Here is a 23,518-nt window from a genome sequence, read left to right as displayed (position 1 = left end):
TATCCTTTTTGATCCTATCCTCATGCTGAAAAATTCCGAGGGCACTGGTCAGTAGAACCTTCAGGAAGGATAAACTGCACTCAAGAGTAGCCTTTTTCTCTTCCAGAGGGGGGAGTGGCGTCGCGTACAAAATAGCATGTGGTGCAGTTTGGTCAGGTCTGGGAGGGGGCTTGATAATTAGCACTCCTGTCGTAACTTTAGTAGCTCAATTACTCGCCGTCAAAAAAATAATCGAGAAACTCGCAAAACGGACTTTTATAACTGCAAGCCTACAACATCAATTCGTGCACTGTACGGCGAACGCTCACCGGGCACCAAGTAGCCAAAAGCTACATGGACTGAGGCTGAGGCATTGACAGCATTTACAAAATGTTCTAAAGGAGACGTTTGTGAATTACTGGCACAACTTAGCTCAACCACGCCCAGCTTAAGGTCAAGATCAGTCACCATGCAAGTTGATGTAAATTCGAAAACAAATGAAAAAAAAAAAAAGAAAGACGGTGTAAACAGACGTGATGTTGACCATCTTGCGCCATACTAAAAGAAAAAAAAAAAAAAGTCAGAAGACAAACAAACAAAACCGAAGCGCAGGGCAGGAGCACTCTCTAGCAGAGCCAGCAGCTGACGCTGACGGGCGGCCAAAAAAAGATAATATCGGCGCTGATGATGATGGCATGGTGCGTCAGTGGCGTTACTAGCGGCGGCCAAACGCACCGACCTGCACGACGCTATTAATAGTTATCATAAAGCTCTATTATTAACTATCAAGTTATTAATACTTAATAACGTTAATTGTTTTGTTTTAAGAAGCAAGGTAAGTTTAACATTGATGGCATTTGTGTGCGCAACTAGTATTGAGCGGTAAACCCAAAGGAAGCTAGCGCCGCAGAAGCTTCCGCTGTTCAAGGTCAAAGAGAAAGAGGGCGCCGCAATCGCCATGTCTCATGGAGGCGAGGTAAGTCCATTTTTATACCCACCGATCTATTTTAGTGCTTTGCATTGTCATAATGTGATTTTGAAATGGGATTACTGCATCAAAGTCTTCTATGAGTGATTACCTTTCGGTCTGACAACAAAGCCCATCCAGGACGAAACATTTCCATTGAAATGTTTCAATTTCAAAGTGGCCGATTCGAGGGATGTACACGTACCGCGGAGGGGGGGAGGGAGGAAGAGAGTTGGTCCTGTTTTCAATGGTGTCCGCCGCCGCTCACGAGGAAAATATTCCTTGCTGCAGCCGCCATTTCGTTGCCTGGCGCTTATTTGATGTACGAAAGCATGAATTTAATGGATTTATCATTGTGGCGCGCATTGTGGGCCCTAACTGTTTATAAACAATCTCGTGAAAAGAGAGCTTTATCTCGGCGCTGAATTTCAAGGCCTCGCCGGCCTTAGCCTTGAAAGCGTGTTTTCATTTTTTGCTTTTTTTTTTGCTTACGTCTGCGCGCGCCGCTTTTCTTGCGCGTTCGCCTGTTTTATTTTTTTGTTTTGTTTTGTTTTTGCGTAGGATGCGTCCCGCCTTGAGCGGGTTCGCCGCATCGAGTCGAAGTTTCGCTACGCTGTTGCCTCTCTGTTCGAACTCTGCTTTGCGCCTGCTTACGCTTGTTCATCATATCGCGTTAAAAATGCAGACGTGACTTGGCGCGCTTGTTACACATCATTTTTGTGGCGCTCTCGGCGTATTTCAGGAGGCTCTTGCTTGCGAACATAGAAAATGGTGCCGTAATATGCCAGGCGCACCCAACTTTGTGCTAAACTAGCTTTCTAAACGGTACTGTCTGCGGATATACTTAGGGAAATATCGACAAGTAGCAGTGTATATCGGACCTGTAGGTACGAAAAGTCACTCTGCGGCAATACAAGAAACGTTGCGAGGTGCATGAGCTTGGCAATAAATAGCGCCTCTTCGCGGCATCGCAGTTACGTACAAGCAACCAGAAAGAACGTGTTTTTCGTAGAGTGACGCTGCCCTCAGAAACGCAGATTGGCGTTCAATCACTAGTGCTGCGGCACGATATAGCATGTCATTCTCTGTGAAGTTATGATAAAGCAAGATAAGGAAAGTGCTTTGTCGATGCAGCGCCGATTTCAAGTGCTACAGAAACGGCGTCCATTTTTACTAGCGTCAAGACACTGACGGTAAGCACTGTCGTCATCGAAAAAAATCGCCGTTCTGCTATAAATGTGAATCGTGAAACTTTTAACGGTTTGCAGGAGCTTAGGCATGCTTCTAGTGTGAAACCTCTGGCCTTGGTGCGTGTCGGGAGCAGTGGAATCAGCGACTAACTTAAATGTTCATACCAGTGTAATGTCTCTAATGTCTATCATGTTAATGCATTCTCACAAGTATTGCTCCCAGGATTGTCATAACAAAGCTGCATAACATTGTATTTGCATCTCTTCTGTGCACGGCATTATTAATAGTACAAGACTTCTGCTTTTTGCTATGAATTAGCCTGGAATTCAGTCCAGAAATGTGTTTCTGTATATAAAGATACCGTAAAAATGAGGGGGAGACATCAGCATGCAGGAATGCCACTGCACATGATGGCTGAAAGATTTTCCCATGTGATGTTAAGCAAGGACAATGGTTTTGTATTGGTTAGTATAAAATTGCTGCAGAACTGTTAAAGTTTGACCTTCCAGGCACAAATTTTCGCTTCTTGTTAGATTCTGCTTACTCATTCCGTCGTTGGCCAAAGGTTTTTTCGAAAGTAATGACATGCACTGAACTAAATTAAAGCATGTCAACCAAGGCTGTGATGTTCCATACTGCAAACGAGCATGCCGACTGCATTCTTCTCAGTCAGCGCCAGTCTAGCTAGGTGGTGATGGAAGGGGAGGGATTGGAACCCGACTGCTGAGCAGTTGGGCAGTGGAAGAGGCAAGGGGGATAAGTTATTTGTCTAGGCAGTCGACATGCTCGGCCTCTAACTTGACTGAATAAAAGTCATATACTGCTATTACTACTGCAGACTGTCAGTGAAAGTCATTCAAAATTAACCCAAGCCCACAAATGGGGAAAAAAAAAAAAAATCAAAATCTTTCTTATTAGAAGAATTTTATCTTTTCTTCTTCTTTTTTTTTTTTTTGCTTACTGTGAGTGTTTTCGAGGTTAGCCTAGGAATATTGACATATTTTGCTGCCGATCTTTGTTGACCACACACCTAGCACTCTTTGCACACACTTTTGGAACCGTGCGTGTACATAGTATAGAAAAAATGGTATAAGACATTAAAAATGCGGTGAAAAACATGGTGCCAGCATAGCCTAAATAAGACTTCTTTGTCCCCCAAACCAATGCGTTTGTGTTAATTTATTTTCGACTTCTGCTGATCACAGTACAGCCATGAAACTGAGGATTGAATCCACAGTTCTGAATGTGAATTAGTGTCTGGGTGGACAGAGGTGTAAGGATGTATGCTGTAAATATACTTATGGCCGTGTTCTTGAGAGGGCTGTGTGACTCAATTTGTCTTGAAATCACTGCATACTTTAGGTTGTGGGTGATTCCTCTGCCCACGTGGGACACATAGGCAGGTCGAGGGGGGATGTAAAAACAAAAAGGTTTATTTCTTGCGTGGCGGCCGTCCGTGGCTGAGGTCAGGGGTCGTGGCAGGCAGGAGAGCCAGGAAGAAGATGAAGGATAGTGTGGGATAGGGAAGGGCAATGCGGAAGCCATGATGGGGAGTCCAGGAAATGAGCACGGGATTTGAGCACGAGCACAAGTTTATAAAAAAACTTTTGAAATCTTTCATCAAAATCATAGTTAGTAGAAAACGGCATATTATGCAATGGCTCACAATGGTATTCAAACCAGTGCTGATGCAAACAGAGCACCTCTATTTCTGATTTCTTTGACCATTCAGCTACCTCTGCAGCCTCTCACGCTAAATCTGTAAGTCGTCTTTTCTATCTTACATCCATATGGTGGCAGTAGGGGCTAGCACTGTGGTCATGCAGTGGGGCTGGTCGAGCCTTCTTCGCCAGTGACAGTTCAACATAGATAGGATGATGGCTAAGGTGAAATATATATCGCTAAAGCAACTGAAGGGCAACCTACTACTACAGTGGCATGGCACACAGTGAAAGCAGAGAGGGGTGTTGAGCACATTGTTCGTTATGAAAAGCTGAATTTGGCAACTCTTAAAGCACTGAAAGCGGCAAAGGGACCCTTCCCCTATGGCGCAGTTCAGGTGCCCACAGAAACAAGTGTGACAGATACTGTGCCTTTCCCTTCCTATGAACCAATTTATTTTCCAAGACAAGTGACCGATTGCAGAGGCTTCTCAAGTTGCAAAGGCAGCCTAGAGATGATCGTGCATGCTGTTGAACTTGACAAGAAGGTAAAGGCCGATGCATTCAGCAGCTGAAGGGCCTAGTCTAGACTTTTGTGCAGCTACTGCCATTTGTTTTATGTAGAGTGCATCTTTTACAAATGATTTAGTGCATTGTCATAGTTGAAGGCAGTTTTAATCTTATGTAGTGGAGTAGTGGTATTGTTGAAAGTGTGGTTCACCAGGAGGTATGTATATGTCAGGTTCATTTACAACAGCGTACTTAGTGCAGCAGCACAATGTTAGAGCTTGCAGTCATTTTCTCTAAGTGGAACATTTCGCTCTAAACAGCAGGACTCTTAGTTGCATTTAATTGTCTATGTTGGTTTGGGCAGGCATGGGCAGATTCGTCAGCAAAATGAATTTACCTTAGAGCGAATAGCATCAGGCAAAATACTTTTAACAGTAAATGATTGTTATAACCATGGATAATGGAGGACACGACAGTAAGAAACGAGGAATGCATTTACGATGTATTGCGTAATTAAGAGAGTAAGGAAACATGTGAGATGGGAAGAATTACGAGATGAGAGAGTCCAGGATAGCGGCTTAGCTATGAGATTGTGAAATCATGTCTCAAAGAGCATCAGGCTGCATCTGCTCTTTGTGATGCCATTGTGAAGCAGAGGATGCAGGCGAGGTTGCCTTAGGCCTGCTGTCTTCAGCGCTAGTCACCACATACACTCGGCGGAGAAGGCACTGGCCGTAGGTGGGGTCATTTGTCCAACACATAGTTAGCTGGTCTGACTCGCTGCATGTCCTCCTACAAGCAATGTGCTTGCTTCACGTTTCACCGCTGTGCCCTTCCTTCCCCACATAATTCCATTTGTCTCTCCTCCCAACAGAGAGCGATTGCTTGTTGTGTGGCTGGTGTCTTTTGAAGAGGGTCATGGTAGGCATGGTTTGGGTGGCACTTTGGCAGCACCTTACCAATGTCTTTTGCTGTAACTGGAGATATATTTTTTTTCTTTACATTGCACAAGGTTCATTATTGATTTGGTTTGGTTTGTGGGGTTTAACGTCCCAAAGCGGCTGAGGCTATAAGGGACACCTTAGTGGAGGCCTCCAGATAATTTCAGCTACCTAGCATTCATTGAAACACATTGACATTGTACACTGTAAGAGTGGCTAGTGTTTTGCCTTTATCTAAACATGCCATTGTGGCCGGGTTCTAACCCAGGTTCCCCAGCTCAGTAGTCAAGTACCCTAACCACTGTGGCACTGAACTGGGGTGAGGGCTCATTATTTTTGAGCCCTGACTGAATTTTTGGCGCTTGGCCCCTGTAACGCACAGCCACTTGCTAACACGGAATTGTGCTACACAATTCACGCATTGTGATGCTGCTGCTGCTTTTTTGTCATCGGTTGCTATTTTTGTGCATAAAAAGAGCAACTTAAGAATACATGTACTATATTTACTTGGTTCTAAGCATGTTCTTTTTTCTGCGATCGCGATGCCCAAAGTGAGGGGGCTCCCCCTTCTTTTCGGTGTGATATCCTGACATGACAGGCGCAAGAAATAACAGTTTATTTGGCAAACAACCTTGGCAGTCAGCTTCATGGCAAACATGGCATACTCTTTAACTTCAAGCTGTAGGCAGCCCTCTCCAAATGCGCTCCGATTTTCGTTATGGCTCTCTAACAGCTGATACCAAACCAAATAATGCGTGCCATGATGCCCGGGAAACCTGATAAGTGCAGTCAATACCAGGTCCATTTAACTGCACTCTGATTAGTTATCGGGTTTCCTTCAGCTAGTTTTCAGTGTTGTCCGCCTTAATTCGTTGATGTAATACAGTAAACTGGAGATGGCGCCACGGGTGCCACCTTGGGACTCTTGACAGCTCTGGCAGAGTGAGCAAGCCCGATTGACAGCCTTTCAAGGAAAGGGGGTGCTTGTATTCACATGCAAGCTTTTTCAAAAAAGACTTTTCTACTAAATGCTTAGAATCGGAAGGTGGTGGAGGGCGCTGAAGTTTAAAAAAATGGGGGATATTGCGTTTGGCTTTTTCACTTGCAAGCCTTGACTATAATATGTTATTTCAGCCATTTCGGTAATTATGCAGACAAATATGCCAGTGCAGAAGAGCATTTGGTTACACAGTTTCTCGCATGGTTTTCAGCTTTATTTTATTATTAGTTTTTTTATTGTACTGTTTTATGTAAGCAAGGCGGCATATATGAGAGAGGAAAGTTGGTGCAAGTTGTCATGTGGCAGCTGTCGTTGCAGTGGACATGTTTGCACATGGCATTATAGGCACGTGGAATTTGAGAGTACCCGAGACATACATACCTTTTCAACTTGCAAGTGTTCTCTGCTTTAAATGGCCAGCCAGCATCAGACTTTAGCAATGCATAGTAGACAATGAAAATTGAGGTAGTCAGTTGCTTATGGTGGTTGGATAGCAATCATATGACCATTTGGTTCATAAGGGTCTGCTTGACACTGGGTGTTGCCTCTGGAGTCTAGCAACTATGCCAAGGTGTCACAGTGTTTGAAGGCAGCGTTGCAGTGGCTAGAATTGGGAAGTGTGACGACCGCGCCCGTTCGTGCGTGGCACCTTTAGAGGAAACCACCAGATGGCGCTGACGCTCGTTCACACGTCAGCTCCAGCAGCCGCCAGCCCTGCATGCGCAGTCCAAAACGCGACAACGCAAAAAGAATGTGTCGTAACAGATATTTTCTTTGGAACATGGCGAGAAACAGCAATAGAGTAATCACGCTAACCCACTGGCAATTCCAAGGTGCCAAGTTAACCGAACTGAGCGCGCTTTGAAGGTTGGCAGAAGCTTGCTTTGCCCGATTATCTCCCGCTCACGCGTTACTGAACGCAAAACAGAAATTCATCGGTGGTTTCTCTGAAGTAAGCATTTTATTTATTGAGCGCTTCTCAGAAATGCAAGTTAACTTTGAAAAGTTTCTCACAAACAGTTCAAAATACAATTCTCAGGCTTCGATGCTCGCTAAGTGACGCGCCTAAGCTTCAAGTGCTCTTTCTTTTCACGAGAAGACGCTCTCTCCTTGTTGAGGGCTTTCGTGTAAAAGTGCAGACGAGTGACTAGAAAGAACTTTTTGATCTGGTTGCTGAGGCTGGGGCCGTGTTGTGCACAGCCCAGTGTGACATTGTTGTTTTGGAGGCAGGAAACGAGCTCGTCCAAGCTGTCCTTGCGGAGCTCGTTATAACTGAACCACATCGTAAAAGTGGTCTTGAGGGCATCGACAAATGCGAATAGCTCTTCCGAAGGGTAAATGAGGCCCCCATTGTCACAGAACTTGGTGAACATGGCCAGCTATTCATTGGCGTCGTCAGCGGAAACAAGCAGCTTATCACTGCATTCCTTGCACCCAGTTTTTAGAATTGTCTTGCGGGCAACATACCCTGCCATGAAAAATACCAGCCGTGAGTCGCTCATCTTCTCAGGGTACTCATGGTCAGAACGCTTTAAGGACTTCTTTACAATCTCAGAAGCTTCTTCAATCTTCCCACCTTCCAGCAATGCATCCAGTTCTTGATTAGAATCTTCACTACTAAGGAGAAACTTCAGATCTCCCCCTTCACAGTTTCCGCTGCTCGGCGCTTTAACCAAATCGTAAAAACTTAGACAGTTCACGGTGAGCAAGAACTGCGCAGCAGTGGGATGGTCGTTGCAGCCAGAAAATTGTCTTATTATTCCAAACAATTTCTCTAGGCAGTCTTGGCTCAGTCGGCACGTCAGCAGGTACTTAAAGCCAAGTTGCTCATGAAGATACCTCATTAGATGAAGTGTGCCTTGAAGGGTGACTCTTAGCCCCTCGGCAGTGCTTGCCGAAAGGAATCCTGCTGGTGAAGTTTTTGCATGAACCTCCCACCTGTTTAAATAGTTTAGTACATCCTTGATGTGCTTCTCAGCTGTAGAGTCAGGTTTTAATCCTTCAGATGGTATGCGTGCTGTCATGGCCTTTATAAGCTTCCGCATCAGCAAAACAAAGGCTTCCGTCGGTGCGGGATCACCCCATTGCTCCTTAATTTGCTTCTGGTATAAGAACAGGCCACGAAGCACTTGCGGACTGAAAAGATGAAAAGCAAAGTTCACTTTCATCTTCTCAAAGTTGTTTGGGTTCACGTGAGCAGCAGTGATTTTTGGCATCGCTTTGAGAGTAAGCGCACACTTATCCTCGTTGTGTGCTGCTCTGATATGTTCAATATATACGGAACCTTTAGGTGTTTTATACCTTGCTTTGACAAGGCCGTTTCGAACGCATTTTACCAAATGCGGAAAATCGGAAATGAAGAAGAGGCGTCTTGCTGCGTCAACAGGGTGTGGTGTAGATGGCTTGATGAACGTCGAGGAGCCGGAAATCCCAAAAAGACGCCACATTGAACGGTTCCATGATGCTCCATCCGCCGTGATATAACCCACCTTCAACCCAGTCTTTTCAGCAAGTAAAACCGCTTCTATCAAAATTTTTGACAAAAGCGGAGCCTTTACGTTGCCCCGGGAAGCAAAGACTCCTAGTATCTGGTGCCAGGAACCAGTGACAGGCTGAAACATAATAACGAGACCGTGATCGCAGAGTAGATGTCTGTGGTTTTCCGAAGTGAATTTTCCCAAGTCGACCAGACCTTCCACTTTCCCTCCTGTACAAACGTTCAAGCATTTCGTCAGCTTCATTTCATCCACGATGAGGCCACCGTGACACTTGAATGCATCCATAGATTTAGTTCTCTTTGCGATCCCCGTGATTATAGCAGGGTTAAATCCGAACCCACTTCTGTACTTGCGCATGTGGACCTTTAAGCAGCTTCTGCTTGGGAGAATGAGTATGCCTTCCCGCCTGATATGCTCATAGAGCCTCGGGCTTTTCATTCTCATTATGATGCATTCTAGCAACCAGTCCTGGTTGTAGTGCATGCCTTTTGTTGACTTGCGGCGAGCGGCTTGATAACATTGCATCACAGCAAGTCTTTGCTTTGGTGGAAGCGTTTTCAACCGGTCTGCGAGGACGCCCTCTTCGAGTTCTGCACTTTGGCTCTTCAGCTTCTCAATAGTTTGAGTGCAAAGTGCTACCTTGATTTTTAATCGACGAGTGGCTTGGGCTTGTGCTCTTCTACGCTTTGAAGTTCGGGCTACTCCAGTCGGACTGCACCGTTTTCTTGATCTTTGGTTAAGAAGAGGCTTCCGTAAATGCTTGCACTGAATGCATGATTTGCCTTCAGTGGTGATGCCCTGGCATTTCTGGCTCGATATGGCCGTATCTGAAAGAACAATCTTCTTATTGCCAAGCGCGAATGGAAATTCGTGTATAGTGCCTGCACCCGGACAAATTCTCATAGCGTCCACTCTTTCGAGGAGCGATGCAGGGTCGTCACACGCTACATTCTTTTGCTGCACTCCTTTGACAAAAACGTCATGCGTCACACTGCCCCCTTGTCGTGAAAACAAAACTAACTTTTCTGCGAACAAGATACGCTTATCCACTGCAGTCCGACACACGCTGTAAGCCACAGTCAGAGGCAAAACACTTAACGTATGCTTTCCCCATGCAGCTGACGGCAGGGCCAAGTCCCCAAATAAAACTGAGCTGGAGAGGCTTTCGGTCTCAACACTCACTGGTGAAAGCTCGTCTCCTGCACTCTTCTTGCTAGGTGGAGCTGAAAGTGGAGTCCTCACTGGGCGTTTCCTGCTTGTAGGCAACTTCTTTGACAGGTAATGCGGGAGATTAGGAAACTGTGTAGGCACAGCTCCCAGGAGCAAGAGAGGCCTACCCCTGTCAATCCGGACAATTTCACCGTTCACGGTGTGTTCAAAGTGGCGGGATATATACCTCTCGTCGAAGTGTAGCTCGCACACGGCGGAGTTTTCTTCGAGTTCCTTGTCAGCACGTGGAATTGCTCGCCGCCACTGCGCCAACACAGCCTGGTCCTTCGGAACCCCGAACAAAGACAGTTTCTTTTTACATGACTTGTGTAGCCTGTAGTACATCCTGGCACAAAACAATGACTCTGTTTACAAGGCATGAGTACGCATACAGACTTCTCTGTTGCTGTAACACGAAAAGAAACGAGCGTGACTTCCGACAGCGGTCAGCGGCGGACGGCGTGCAAAAGAGCCGGCGCGACTCGGATCGGCCAACGTATAAGCGACAGCGCGCGCCCCCTCGCGGCTCCTCTCCGAAGGCTTCAACGCGCCCCGTGGGCGCTGCATGCCGCTCATCACACTTCCCAATTCTAGCCACTGTAGCAGCGTGCCACCCATGCGACTGCTCTGAAAACAAAGCACCTCAGCTGGTAGGTTTTAAGGCAGTGCTTATGCCAAAGTAAGGCATCAAAGTTTGACAAGCCAGACAGGCACAAGCACTTTACCTGAAAACCACTGGCTGTTGTAAAGTTTATTTCTTTGGTCTGAGGCCTAATATTTTGTTGCTGTACTCAAAGTTGATGCAAACTGTACATAACTACAGTGCTGGCATGTCTAATATAGTGACTAAGAGTGTTGCAGCGATACTGCATTTTTTTTTCTGGGGCCATTGAAGAAGAAAATGAAACATGAAAGCAGGGCCCGTATTCCAAGTTTGCGTCATTATCGAAGTGTCGCTATCTCACGTGACCTCGAGTCATCTGATTGATGGAAATGTCGCAAGATAATGTTGTCACCTTTTCCGGTTCCGGCATTTCGACCAATCAGATGGCTCGAGGTCACATTAGATAGCGATACTTTGATAACGATGCAAAATCGGAATACAGGCTCAGGTTTTCTTTGAGGATCAAGAAGGAAAGAAATTCAACACATATTCACATAAATTTAAAACAGCAGTTTTACGGTGTATAGTTTTGTAAAAGGTATTAGTATACATCTGAAACAGTGATTATACAAGGCACAGTTTGTTAACAGAATATAAGTTTCAGTATTGGCTTGTAAGATGAGAGTTTATGGGAAGGCACTGAGACCAAAGAGGCAGTGATGGCAGCATCCGTGGTCAGACAGGTCCAGCCCGAGAACACACACAAAGCGATAGCAATGCCGCTCAGAAATTCTTCACAAGAGTGCTCTTCGTCATCGTTACAATTGCCCCTGGGTAGAAGAGAAGCTATCCTGGCGAGTTATGGCGTGGGCTAGATGGTAGGGTTATAATATAGCTTGAGGTGCTGGACTTGAACAGTCTTGCGTCCTCGCCAATGAAGATCAGAAGAGGGCATCAGAGGTTCTACCACATAATTAACAGGCGAGATGCATTTCACGACTCGGTAAGGAGCATGAAACTTGGCAAAAAGTTTCGAAGAAAGACCCGGATTACTGGATGGGATCCAGAGCCACACGAGACTCCCAGAGGAGAAGTTCGGGGTTATTTGATAGCTGTCGTGACTGGATTTCTTGCAGTACTGGATGGCAGCGGTGGGGGAAGAGGAAATTCAGCAACACTGTTTTGCGTGTCGGGTAGTTTGCAAAACTGGAATATGCTCAGATACATCGGGCATGGAAGAATAGTATCGAGTGAAGCACAGAAGGTTGATGGCCATAAAGAAGATAGGAGAGAAACCGGTAATCCGCTGCGTTGCGGTACTGTAGGCGTATGGGACATATGGAAGGGTAAGATCCCAATATGAGTGGTTGGATGAGATGTAGATAGAGAGCATATCGCCAAGAATATGGTCAAGTCGCTCTGTGAGGCCGTTAGTCTGCGGATGGTGGGCAGTGCTGGCTCAATGAATGATGTTGCACTTGTGGAGCAGAGCTTCGACTACGTTCAGTAAGAATAAAATTCTAGAGGGCACTTTGGACCACTGAAGTGCGATGAGGCGAAAGCCATTACAGCGCGGTGGATCGTAGCCCTCCACTACAGCACCTCTATTTCCCTCTCTTCTTTCACTCCCACCTTCCTCCCTTCCTTTATGGCGTGGTACATGTGTTCGCGGAGAATTGTGACAGATACTGCGCCTTTTCTATGCTGAACATCAATTTCAAACGCCGCTGATGCCTGCTGTACTAACGCCTCTTAGACATTTGGGTCTGCTTCTGTTTGCTGTGTGGTGCGATGTTCGAGAAAGCAGCAAATGAAAGGCGCCGCACGAATGCCTGGATCGGACGCTCGGCGGGGTCAGCTTCATATATGCATGAATCGCCTGGTGACGTCATGACCTGTCGGGACGGTACATCGTGCGCCCCTTGTCGAACACAACCAGCATTTCATTGAACGCATTAAAGTTCACCGGCGTTCTATAATTCGTTTACAGGAAAGGAAAGGCGCAGTATCTGTCATGCGCAGAATCCTGCTGTCATCCTCACAGTAGACGGGGAATTATGAAGAGCGTTTCACGATCTGGGGCATGACGCAGTGGTAAAGTGCCCGGCTGGGGATCCAAGGGATGGAGGTTCAGTTCCCGGTGAAGACAAGGCTTATTTGTTTATTTTTAACTCTCGCTCTCGAAAGCGTGGCACCTCTGCTGACAAACCTCTGTCGACAACCTTTTGTCCAACGATGAGGCATTAAAAGCTTTCGCCTTAAAACGCGTCTTGTGTCACTGAGCAGTTCGCGAGGTGTTCCGTAGCGAAGTGTGGACCGCTGCAACATTAGGCTACATCGAACTCTGAGGCGAATGGAAGGGCGGCAGTTTCTGCGTACCTCGTCAAGTGATCAACTACGACGATGGCCCAAAGGTTATCGTTGGCAATGTACAAAGAGGGGTTCATATAGATCAATCCCTACGCGTTTGAAGAGACGCGGTGGCCAGTGTAGCGGCTGCAACTCTCCAGCAGAGCAGTGAGCTGGAGGCTTGTGATGTTGACAGGCCAGGCACGAGCGGATTTACTTGAAGACGAAGTTGTACATTCCACGCCGGTAGTAATGCAGCTGGATCCGGTTGTATGTCTTGCATACCCCTGCGTGACCGCATTGTGGGTCAGCATGCAAGTAATCACAGACTTGCCAATGTAGGTGGCGAGGAATAAGTAATAACCACTTGCGGCGATAGAGGAGATTGTTACGAATTGCAAAGTAAGAAGCCTGGCGACGAAGAGCACGTAAGGGAAAATTCACCATAGAGTCAGAGAGGAAATCAAGCAGAGAAGCAATCGAGGCGTCCATGCGCTGCGCTGAAGGCCTGTCTCTGATGTTAAGAGATATTGGGGAGCCTAAGAATGTTGAGAGGCTGGCGACCTCGACCGGAAGCGGGCGGCAAGAAAGGGCCTCGACATCTTGGTGCTTGTGTCTGGTGCGATAGATGGTGCGGACATCATAATCCTGCTTACAAAGAGTACATCTTTCGAGGCGGCTGGATGAGTCTTTCAGGGAGGATAGCCAGCAAAGCCAGTGGTGGTTCGTTACGATGTCAAAAGGACTACCATAGAGATAAGGGCGTGATTTGGTAAGAGCTCAAATGATAGTTGAACACACTTTTTCTGTTACTGAGTAATTGGATTGCGTCTTCGTGAGGATGCAGCTTGCATAGAAGACAATGTACTCAGCTCAGCCAGGCTTGCGCTGCGCGAGTACAGCACAGAGATCAGCACCACTGGCGTCGGTGGGGACCTCGATAGGGGCTGTCGGGTCGAAAGGACGCAGGATGGGCAGTTCAGGGAGGATGCAATGCAAGGTATAAAACGCATCGTCGCATGCGGGTGACTACTGCGAAAAGTCGGAAGTGCCGAATAGAGGCTGTGTTAAAGGGGCAGCAATTAAAGCAAAGTTTCAAATAACCCTATGGAAGTTGGCGCAGAGACTAAGGAAGCTGTGCAGGTTTGACAGAAGTAAGGTTGCGAAAGGCAGCAACAGCATGAAGTTTGGCTGGAACTAGAGAGATGCCTTCCTTGGAGACAACGAGCCCTAACATAGTTGACGAGCGGCAAAACGACATTTCTCTAAGTTTAGCTGCAGGCCGGTGTCAGAAAGGCAGGCAGGCGGTAGAGGTGGGTGTCGAATTTTGGAGAAAAGATGACAATGTTGTCGAGGTAGCAAAGGCATATCTTCCATTTAGTCCCCACAAAATGATGTCCATCATTCTCGCAAATGTTGCAGGCACATTACAAACGCCAAAAGGCATAACTGTAAATTCGTATAAGTTGTCGGGGGATTACAGAGTCAGTTTTGGGGCAATCGGCCGCATCTATGGGGACTTGCCAGTACCCAGAACATAGATCGAGGGATGAAAAGAGTTCAGCCCCTTGCAAACAGTTCAGATCATCATCAATGCGCAGAAGAGAGTAGACGTCCCAGCACATAATTTTATTTACGTGGTGGTCACTTGCACAAAAGCGGATGGAGCCATCTTTATTCTTGACGAGCACAACAGGCGAAGCCCAAGGGCTACTGGAGGGCTGAATAATGCCATCTTTGAGCATTATGTATACTTGCTCTTCTAAAGCCTTGCGCTCGTTTCAGATATGTTACAGGGGTGCTGCCGCTGTGGTGCGCTGTTGCCGGTGGCAACACGATGTGTGACAGTAGAGGTATGGACCAGGGAACTCTGGTGACAGTCGAAGGAGGAGCAGAACTGTTGGAGCAGATTAAGAAGTTACATCCGTTGCGGGAAAGGAAGATTGGCTTTGATAGAGCATAGGAACAGGTCTGTGTAGGAGGAAGCAGGCGCAAAAGATGGAGTTCTGAGCGCAGTCATGGCTAGATGAGACAAATCGGCCTGCTCGTCACAGGTGAGAAGAGACGCAATAAGATGTATACTACGAAGACATTTGCCATGGCGCAAAGCAGTGGGACAGGAAAACGGAAAGGCCAGCAGAAATAGTAAGCACAGCATGGGGCAGTGGAAGGAACTTGCGATGTAGAAGTATAGGCTGGTGTGAAGAGAACAATGTCATCACAGACAGAGTGACAAGAGATACTTACAAGCACGGTGGAGCTGGGAGGAAGGTCGACGTCTTTGGTGACGAGGGCTTTAGTGCAGGGAATAGAAGGAGCAGCGTCTGCCAAGGTATCGGCATAATGGAGAACCCAACTTCAACGCGAGCTCAATCGATGACAGCTTTGTGACGCGAGAGGAAATTTCGACCTAGAATAACAGAATGTGAGCAAGAAGGCAGCATAACGAATTTGATGGTGTACAGCGAGTCCTGGATCTTAACCACAGCGATGCATACTGCTGAAGACATCATCAGCTGAGCGATGGCTGTGTGCACATGAGTCCGGAAACTGGTGTCTTGACATAATTTGAAGAGCCACAAAACGTTGCGCTCATTACCGAAATCACAGCACCGATGTTGATCAGAACCATCACAGAAACACCCTCAACAAAAACGTCAGAAATTTCGACGGGAGTTCAGTTCTTGCCTCATGAACTGCGGCACCTAGTTTTCCTCTTGAGGAGAATTAGACCAACTTCGCATTGGGAAGATGGAGCGGCGTCGTGGCAAAGGTGAGCGGCGGCTTAAGATGGCTGAACAATCAGGGGAAAACGGACGACATGACGGTTGGTTGACAAGCATGGAATACTGAGACGGAGGCCAATACCCTGAAGCTTGCGCAGATGGGTGACACTTGGAGATGGCGACAGCAGTAGCGGGCAATATGTCCAGGAAATTCACAAGTGTAGCATATTGAGTGGTTGTCACTTGCACTAGGGATTGCTTGCTCCGAGCCGGTCGGAGAAGAGGTGCCGACACTTCCACAGGCACGAGCAATGAAGGATAGGCAGATGACGGGGGTTGTGTTAAGACGTCGGTGTAAGGCACGGCGTAAGTCAGGGGCGCGGCAACAGGTGGCGGTGGATGTACGGACGGAAGTGCCTCAGTAACCTGCTCTAGTATAGCGTGCCGTAGAGCTGGAGCCAAATATGGCGATGCCTCTTGAAGGCTAGGCAGAAGAGAAAGTTGATTAGCAACCTCTTCACATACGAAGTCTGATTTTTTGCAGCATAGTGGCGTTCTCAGCTGCAGGCACTAGTTCAGCAAGCGGTTCAGCCTGGGCTCGGTGTTGCCGAGTCAATACCCGCTGCTTGTGCAGCTCTTCAAAGCTCTGGCAGAGCATGAACACCTCAGTAACTGTGCGCAAGTTGCGAGCTAATAGCATCTGGAAGGCATCGTCGTCGATACCTTTCAATGTTTGTTTTATCTTGTCAGCTCTGGACATGTCCACATTGACGAGTTTGCGTAAGTCAGTGACTTATTCTGTATAGCTAGTAAAGCTTTTGCCAACCTGCTGTGTCTATTCACGCAAGCGCTGTTCAGCACGAAGTTTCCTGACAGTCGGGCGACCAAAGACTTCAACAAGCTTCGTTTTAAAGAATGCTCAAGTTCAGATGTCACCCTTGTGGTTCCGATACCATAGTTTAGCGACACCGGTTAGATAAAAAAAATAACATTGTTCAGTTTCGTGTCATCGTCCCATTTGTTGTAGAGGCTCACCCATTCGTATGATTCGAGTCTCCAGGGCCGATGTCGATACCCGGCGACTCCATGAAGTGTAAGGTGGGTGTTAATTGGAAAGCACTGGGACCAAAGAGGCAATGACAACAGCAGTTCGTGGTCACGCAGGTCCAGCCCAAGAATACACAAGTGATAGCAATGCCACTCACTAGAATGTTCAGAATTTCTTCTTCACAAGAATGTTGTTTGCATCGTTACAGGCTTTATTGTATTTATGTTGTTTTAAAGGTTGTCAATTGAAAAAGAGACAGACAAATGAAGCATGAAGTGGCACATAGGTGCATAAAACCATTGGTTCCACGTCATCATTGGCAGGAGCGAAACACTGTCAGACCCCACTTTACTTATCCGAACTGTTTTGTATATTTGTGCTATGTAGAGCCATTGATGTAACACTCACACACACATGCAGATCTTGCTGTAATGTGTTAAGATTCTGGCAGGAGGATGCAATAAAGAAGGCAGTTGACAATCATGAGCATTCTTTGATGCTTGACTAGCAATTGAAGAGCAGCTTAACTGAGCCGGTTCCAGATGTCGAGACTAGTTTTGCTAGCATGACACAGTCCATTAAGCCACGAACTTGAATACATAATACCAGATTTCACCATAAATATGGATGCTGAGAGACTTCCTATGATGAGAACTTTCTGAAGCTTGTCTCTGTGGGTCGACAGGTCCGTGTGAAAGATGACTGTGGACTGACAAATAGCAAGGTACTGGCTACCGTTGACCTCCAAAGGCAGTCTGCTCTCTGAGTTTAGCAGTTTAGGTGCATTACCCACGTAGGCTGCGAGATCCGTAGGATACCTTGGTTTGCAAGCTCTGTTGACTGTCCCCCATACTAGGCAAAATTGCCCATTTGTTAGATAATCATATTTTAGTTTGCTGATAGCACGTAGGTCCTGTTTGCAAATGCTGAACGGTGTCTTGCGGAGTTGCATATGGTAGTACTTCTTTTTTTTATATTTGTTTCGCATCCTCTTCTGGCATTGGTGCTTTCATGTTCCTTGGTTTTGTAAAATTTATACTGCTGACGTTTCGGCATTCCTGTTTACCCTGTTATGTAGGTTGTACTGAATTGCGGAAAGGCCTTGGAAACATAACTGATTCTTGGACGCCTAGATATAGTGCCGTCCATAGAGTAACTCTTCTGAAACCATGTTGCGGCAACACCATAGGCAGCAGGATAGATCTTAGCGGGATAGAACTAGGATATTAGTTTTTACTGCATTTTAGAAACTGTTCAGCTTAGCAGTCGCAACGCACTATTTTTTTCTGCGACCTTATAGTGTGGTGCTTCACAAATCATTTGCACTGTAAGCATCTTTGCTGCTGATTTGGACCCAATACTTGCACCATTGTGCACAGAGTGAAAGGGGGAGGAGGGCAATGCATGGTCCTGAAGTGCAGAATTTTTGCGCTACTTTCCCGTCTCTAACGTTTCTGATGGCACATTCGTGGACATTGTCCTAGCATGTAGGTCCTGCTTGCAGATGCTGAACAGTGCCTTGCAGAGTTGCATATTGGTAGCACTTTTTTATATTTCTTTCGCATCCTCATCTGGCATTGGTGTGCTAGTCAATGCATTCCATATGGCGGCTCTTCCTTCCCGCCTTTCCCGACATGCAGCCTGGTTCGTGTGGTGCTTTCAGTTGTTTCCAAAATTGAAGAAACCTCTAAAGGGTGGGAACTTCGCAGCCAGCAGAGCTCGTCAGTGCGGTGGTAGTGGTGGAGCTAGCAAGCAAGAATCTTCATTCTTCAGTGATAGCATGTCTACAGAGACGAGTATACCATGGGTGAGAGTGTGCACCTACTTGTGGTGACCATATCAAAATGTGGCGCAGTCATAAAAGAGGAGTCAGCCTGAACTTATATTTCGGCAACATTTGAACGTGTGACACATGCATGGTACTAGTACCTTCCATTACATGGTGTGCCTCCTTCAATGCGAGTAAATTAGCGAATTTTGCTGTAGTGCAGGAGCTTCATAAAAATCTTGTCCAGGTTGAAATGTCTGGTTCCAGCAAAAACATTGAGGTGCTATGGACCTAGCTTACAGGTTACATCTGCTGATCTCAATCAAGGCTCGACATTCTTGATGCTTTGAGTACACTGCCACTGAGTCGTTGCCTACATGCACCAGTTTTCCAATGTGATGAACAAAACAAGATTTGGCAAAAAGCTAAAGTACTTGTGATTTAATTGCTCAATTATGAAGTCACAATGGTTGCCCTTTATTGCGGCACTTTTGTGCAGTGCACCTTGACATAGCTTTAGCACCGTTTTCTGTTTCAAGCGTATGGTATTCTAATAGCTGTCACCTGAATTGGAAGCCATTCAATATCTGAAAGAACCACGGTGGTCGAAATTTCCGGAGCCCTCCACTACGGTTTCTCTCATAGCCTGAGTCGCTTTGGGACGTTAAACCCCATAAACTAACTGACCAAATTAGCATACCCTGCACCAACCTTTGAGAATATCAGCAGGCTATTCCATCACCTCACTCCAAACTCTCATCCATTCATCTCCTGCACAAAATTCAGCCTAACATCCTTTATGCACTGGCTTAGGTATATCTGTACCGTATATCTGGCCGCATCTATGTGTCCCAACTACCCAAATCACTACACCAACCTCCCTCACCCTCTCCTTAATGCTCATAAGCCATGCAACTTCAACCCACCCACTAGTTAATAGACTGCATAACTTGTCTTCGGACCAGCTTCAAGACCAGCTCACCCTTATGTGCCATGCCTGCTAACAACATAGCAGCCGACACAAGACGGAGACTATTTTCTGTCTTTAAGTCTCTTGGTGGTCACACGGCGATGGCAATTTTTGCTGCATTAGACTCATTATACCACTGCCAGTATCTTTTCTCGGCTGCTTCGAAGTAGATAAAGAACACCAAAGCAACATAGAAAAGGTTCCTGTGTTGCTTCCTATATGAATTACTCACTACACAGAGCATCCTTTCTTTGACCTCACAGTCCAGTGAATTCTTGATCAGTACTTCTGGTTTTCAGTCTTTCATGCCTGCACGGGCCTAAATTTCCTGATTAAGCAATGGGTGGTTTAGGTATGGCAATGGGTGCCTTGCCATTGCGCCCTCTGCTAAGTTTCATATACTTTTTACTGATCCGTTGTATGCATGTGTTGTAGCTGCTGAGTGCCAGAAGTTTTACTGCGTAACAATGAATTTGTTCCCAGCCTTTCATATACTTTTTACTGATCTGTTGTATGCATGTGTTGTAGCTGCTGAGTGCCAGAAGTTTTACTGCGTAACAATGAATTTGTTCCCAGCCTAGAAGTGCGCTAGTTGTGTTGTTGAAGGCTAAGGCAAGCATATTGTTGTTTATGTCTTGAGCGTTTCCGTGTGAGCTTGGCTAGTGTGACCCGCAACATACTAGGCTGCATAAGCCAAATTTGTGTTTCTATGTTTTGATAGGTAATTGTCACCGTACTTAAGAGGGCTTTATCTGCTTACATCTTCAATTTTACTTGAATCTATGGTTTTCCTCCTTGCTCGTTAGCTTTGGAACAAAAAATGGATAGCCTCTGCCTCTGGTTTGGCTGCTCATAAAAATGTTGGGGTCCTAAATTTTGGGCTGTAGGCACTTGCCATTCTCAAAATATGGTTTGTAACCGCAAAAAAAGAAAAAGCTGGAGGCATTGGCTTCTTTAATCATGGGGCTTGGCATGTGTCCTACGTTGGAAGGCTGCGTGCCACATGCATATTTTTTGCCCCGACCTAATCATTTTAAATGGGCAAGATCCTGTTCATTGCAGTGTTTTGTGGAGACTAGTAGCGTTATATTATAAACCAGCCGCTTAATTTTGTACATTTTGAGTGCAGAACTTCAGAGGAACACAGTGGAAATTGCAAATGACGAATTGATGGTTCTTTTCTGGCTGCATGCTTTATATTGCAAACTTGCTATGTCAGTGACCCTTACAGTTTGATGTATTTAAACGTCGGTGAAAAAAAAAAACAAAAAAAAACTAGGTCATGCTGCGTAGAATAGGAGGATCGCCGCGCAATATTTGCCTACCGCTAAATAATTTATAATCTAATTTCTTTTCTCATCTATTTCAGTTTCGGTTTCAACAGCCGATCGATGGCTGTGACGAAGTCCAGGTCACGTGACTGATGAAGAAACGGCAATATAATCGTTCTTCTGTCGTTTTAATTTGTCACAAAGCTGAAGGCAGCCTGTCTCAAGAACTTGAATTGCAACAAGTAAATCAGCAATTATATCGCTGTTTTTTATTTGCGCATTTATACCTAGGCTTAACTTCGAGGTCATAGCCATTGCTCGGTTACTGAAGCCTAAACCGAAACAGGTGACAGGAAAAAAATTCAGTTATTAAAAGTTATTAAAAAAAATGCAACCAAAATTTGGTGTCTATACTCCTTCAAGAAATGAGACTCCGTCAAGCATATTATATGTAGATCACTATGAGTGACTACTAGGGCATGAAGCTGCACAGCGTATTCTAAACATAACGGTTAACACAAGAATGGGCTTTCAGCTCCGAATATTGTCTCTTTCAAACTTCACTAACCACCACCATACACAGTAGCAAACATCATAAGTATACTTTTTTTCCTGTATGGAACCAAGTGTCCATAATAATGTGGCACGATTCTGTTTTCTCTGTATGCATGGTTGTTGCTGTACGTAATGAAGTTGAGTTCATAGCTATAAATGGGTTTCCTTCAAGCTTGTACATGTAGTAATATTTTTAAATGGTCAGGTTGTACGTCGCGCATTATGAACCTCTTTTAACAGATAGACATCCCGACGAAGAGTACTTTGCTGCACGTTGTCATTGCTGCAGCGGTTCATTTCAATGACAATGCGTTGGAGCTCGAGCTTGTCATCGCCTGCTTCGCGCTCGGCTGGATTCGTGATGACGACGACTAGCAAAATTGCCGCGGAGCGTGCGCTGTTGATCGCCGTCGAGAAACGTTCGATGCAGGGTCCGTCGATTGTGGCGAGGCTGCTTGCCATGGAAGACGGGATTAGTTTTAAATCCGCGCCGTAGCGGTGAGCTGCCAGCTTCGTGCCTACCGCCCTCGTCATTGTGTTTCCCGCCGTGTGTCGTGAAAGGATTTGCAGAGGGTTATGTAAACGGAGCGTAATCGCCTCTCTGCGAGGTGTTCGCTTGCAGCGTTGTGCAACCGCCCCACGTAGAAATGGAAGGGGCCGCTGCCCCATTTGCGTAATTGCTCCATGTCGCCGAGTCTCTTCTCCGCGCAGATGTTTGTTTGCGAGTTTGCGCGAACGGGGCCACTGTTGTGAAATTTGCATCTGGAAAGCAAAAAAAAAAAAAAAAAAGAGAAACCAGACAAACAAATTCGGAGTAAAGGCGGATGGACACGCTAGCGCGTTGAGGTTTTGCGGGTAGCGCAGGAAAAAAAATAACAATTTGTGCATTCGGCTTCGCGTCGGCCGGGGAAGTGACAAGAAATAATATTTATTTTTTCTTGGTGCGCTACGCTTGACCCCCATTCACCGACGTCCGTCTGAAGGCGTTGTCGGGGGCTGTCAGCATGGGCAGCGCTTTTAAAGATAGTGAAATAGAACCCACCAGCACTTTTGTAAAACATTCCAGTACACTCTACATTTGGGTCCTGAGTCGTGCACCCTACTCCTATGCCATGCAAGCGCGTATTCGCAACTTTCACGTACAGTGCCGCCGCCACGCGGCCGCTTCCCGTACCGCCCTTGGGGGGATACTCGGAAAACGGCTTGTGCTCCTCCATCTTGCTGCTGCGTCTTCCGCGAAAATTCTTTACTTGGAGCTCGGCACAGCAGCTCCTGTAGTGTGTTACTGCTTTTCGAGTTGACTTTGGCTCGCAGCCATAACAATAGATTAATAATATAACTTCTATTTTGGTGTGTGGGGCACGTAATACGAGGGGAAAACATAAAAGCAGTCGAGTCTTCCATAGACCGATGTGTTCTGACTGCACGGTCAAAGGCGGGATAAACTTGCACATGTTACCTCCAGATTATATGCCCCGGAAGGAGAGGATAATTAAGTTAATTAAGATCTCGGTAAGATCAAGTCGGTTACTTTATCGTGAAAAGCATCGTGATAAATCCTGGTCGACGAAGAAACACCCCCTTAGTGACAGTATGAGCGGCGTACCTATCTCATTTCTGGGGTTATGCATGTGTCTCGTTTTTCCTTGCCGCTCTAAACTCTGAGCAGAACCACGTTTTGCAAAAAAAAAAAAATATATATATATACTACGACTAAAGCTATGACGGTTCTCGGTGCACATTTCTGATGTGAGAAGTTGCTGGTGTAAGTTGCGAGCCATACCCATACGTGATAACATTTTTGACTGCCGACCAATTCATGGCCCACACATGTTTGAGAAGTTAAGAATGTTTGTTTCCTACCTGGTTGAGTGAATGCAGTGTTTGCAATCAGCAGCTGCCAGATGAACACTAGATTAGGAGCTTGTATTGAACGTTACGGAGCATACACTCACAGTCCATATCCGGACTGTTCTCAAAGCCGGCGCTCTAGCTGTCTTGCTTTTCAAGTAACTGTTCCCGAAAAAATGTCTGTCAGCACTGAGTTATCACTTGAGAAAGTTAAAATCGGTGCCTATCAGAGGTGCTGCAAAAAAAGAAAAACAGGTTGGTTAAAGTGATCACAGTAGACCATTATTTCCTTTGTATAGTGATGTTTTCTTGTGCCCAAACAGGGTAGTAGGTACTTCGATGCGACGGCGTATATTGTGAAGTGAAGAAAAAGATTTGGCCATATAAAATTCGGGGTTGGCCGCACGGCATGCCTGTGCT

At 46.1% G+C, this 23,518-nt stretch overlaps 1 protein-coding gene across 1 annotated transcript in view; it reads left to right on the top strand.

The window, feature by feature from the left end:
* Positions 1-882: 882 nt before the first annotated feature.
* Positions 883-23,518, top strand: part of bbx (bobby sox) — a 249,484-nt gene continuing 226,848 nt past the window's right edge. The window contains exon 1 of the mRNA XM_084607079.1: positions 883-955. Within this exon, the coding sequence (XP_084463205.1) occupies positions 938-955 (18 nt within the window). The 5' untranslated portion in view covers positions 883-937. The remainder of the gene's footprint in view (positions 956-23,518) is intronic.

Source organism: Amblyomma maculatum, chromosome 6 (genome assembly GCF_055883805.1).
Source record: "Amblyomma maculatum isolate TAMU_Amacu chromosome 6, ASM5588380v1, whole genome shotgun sequence".
NCBI classification, from domain to species: Eukaryota; Metazoa; Arthropoda; class Arachnida; order Ixodida; family Ixodidae; genus Amblyomma; species Amblyomma maculatum.
The sequence above is the reverse complement of the archived record's forward strand: the minus strand, read 5'-3'. Positions and strand labels throughout refer to the sequence as shown.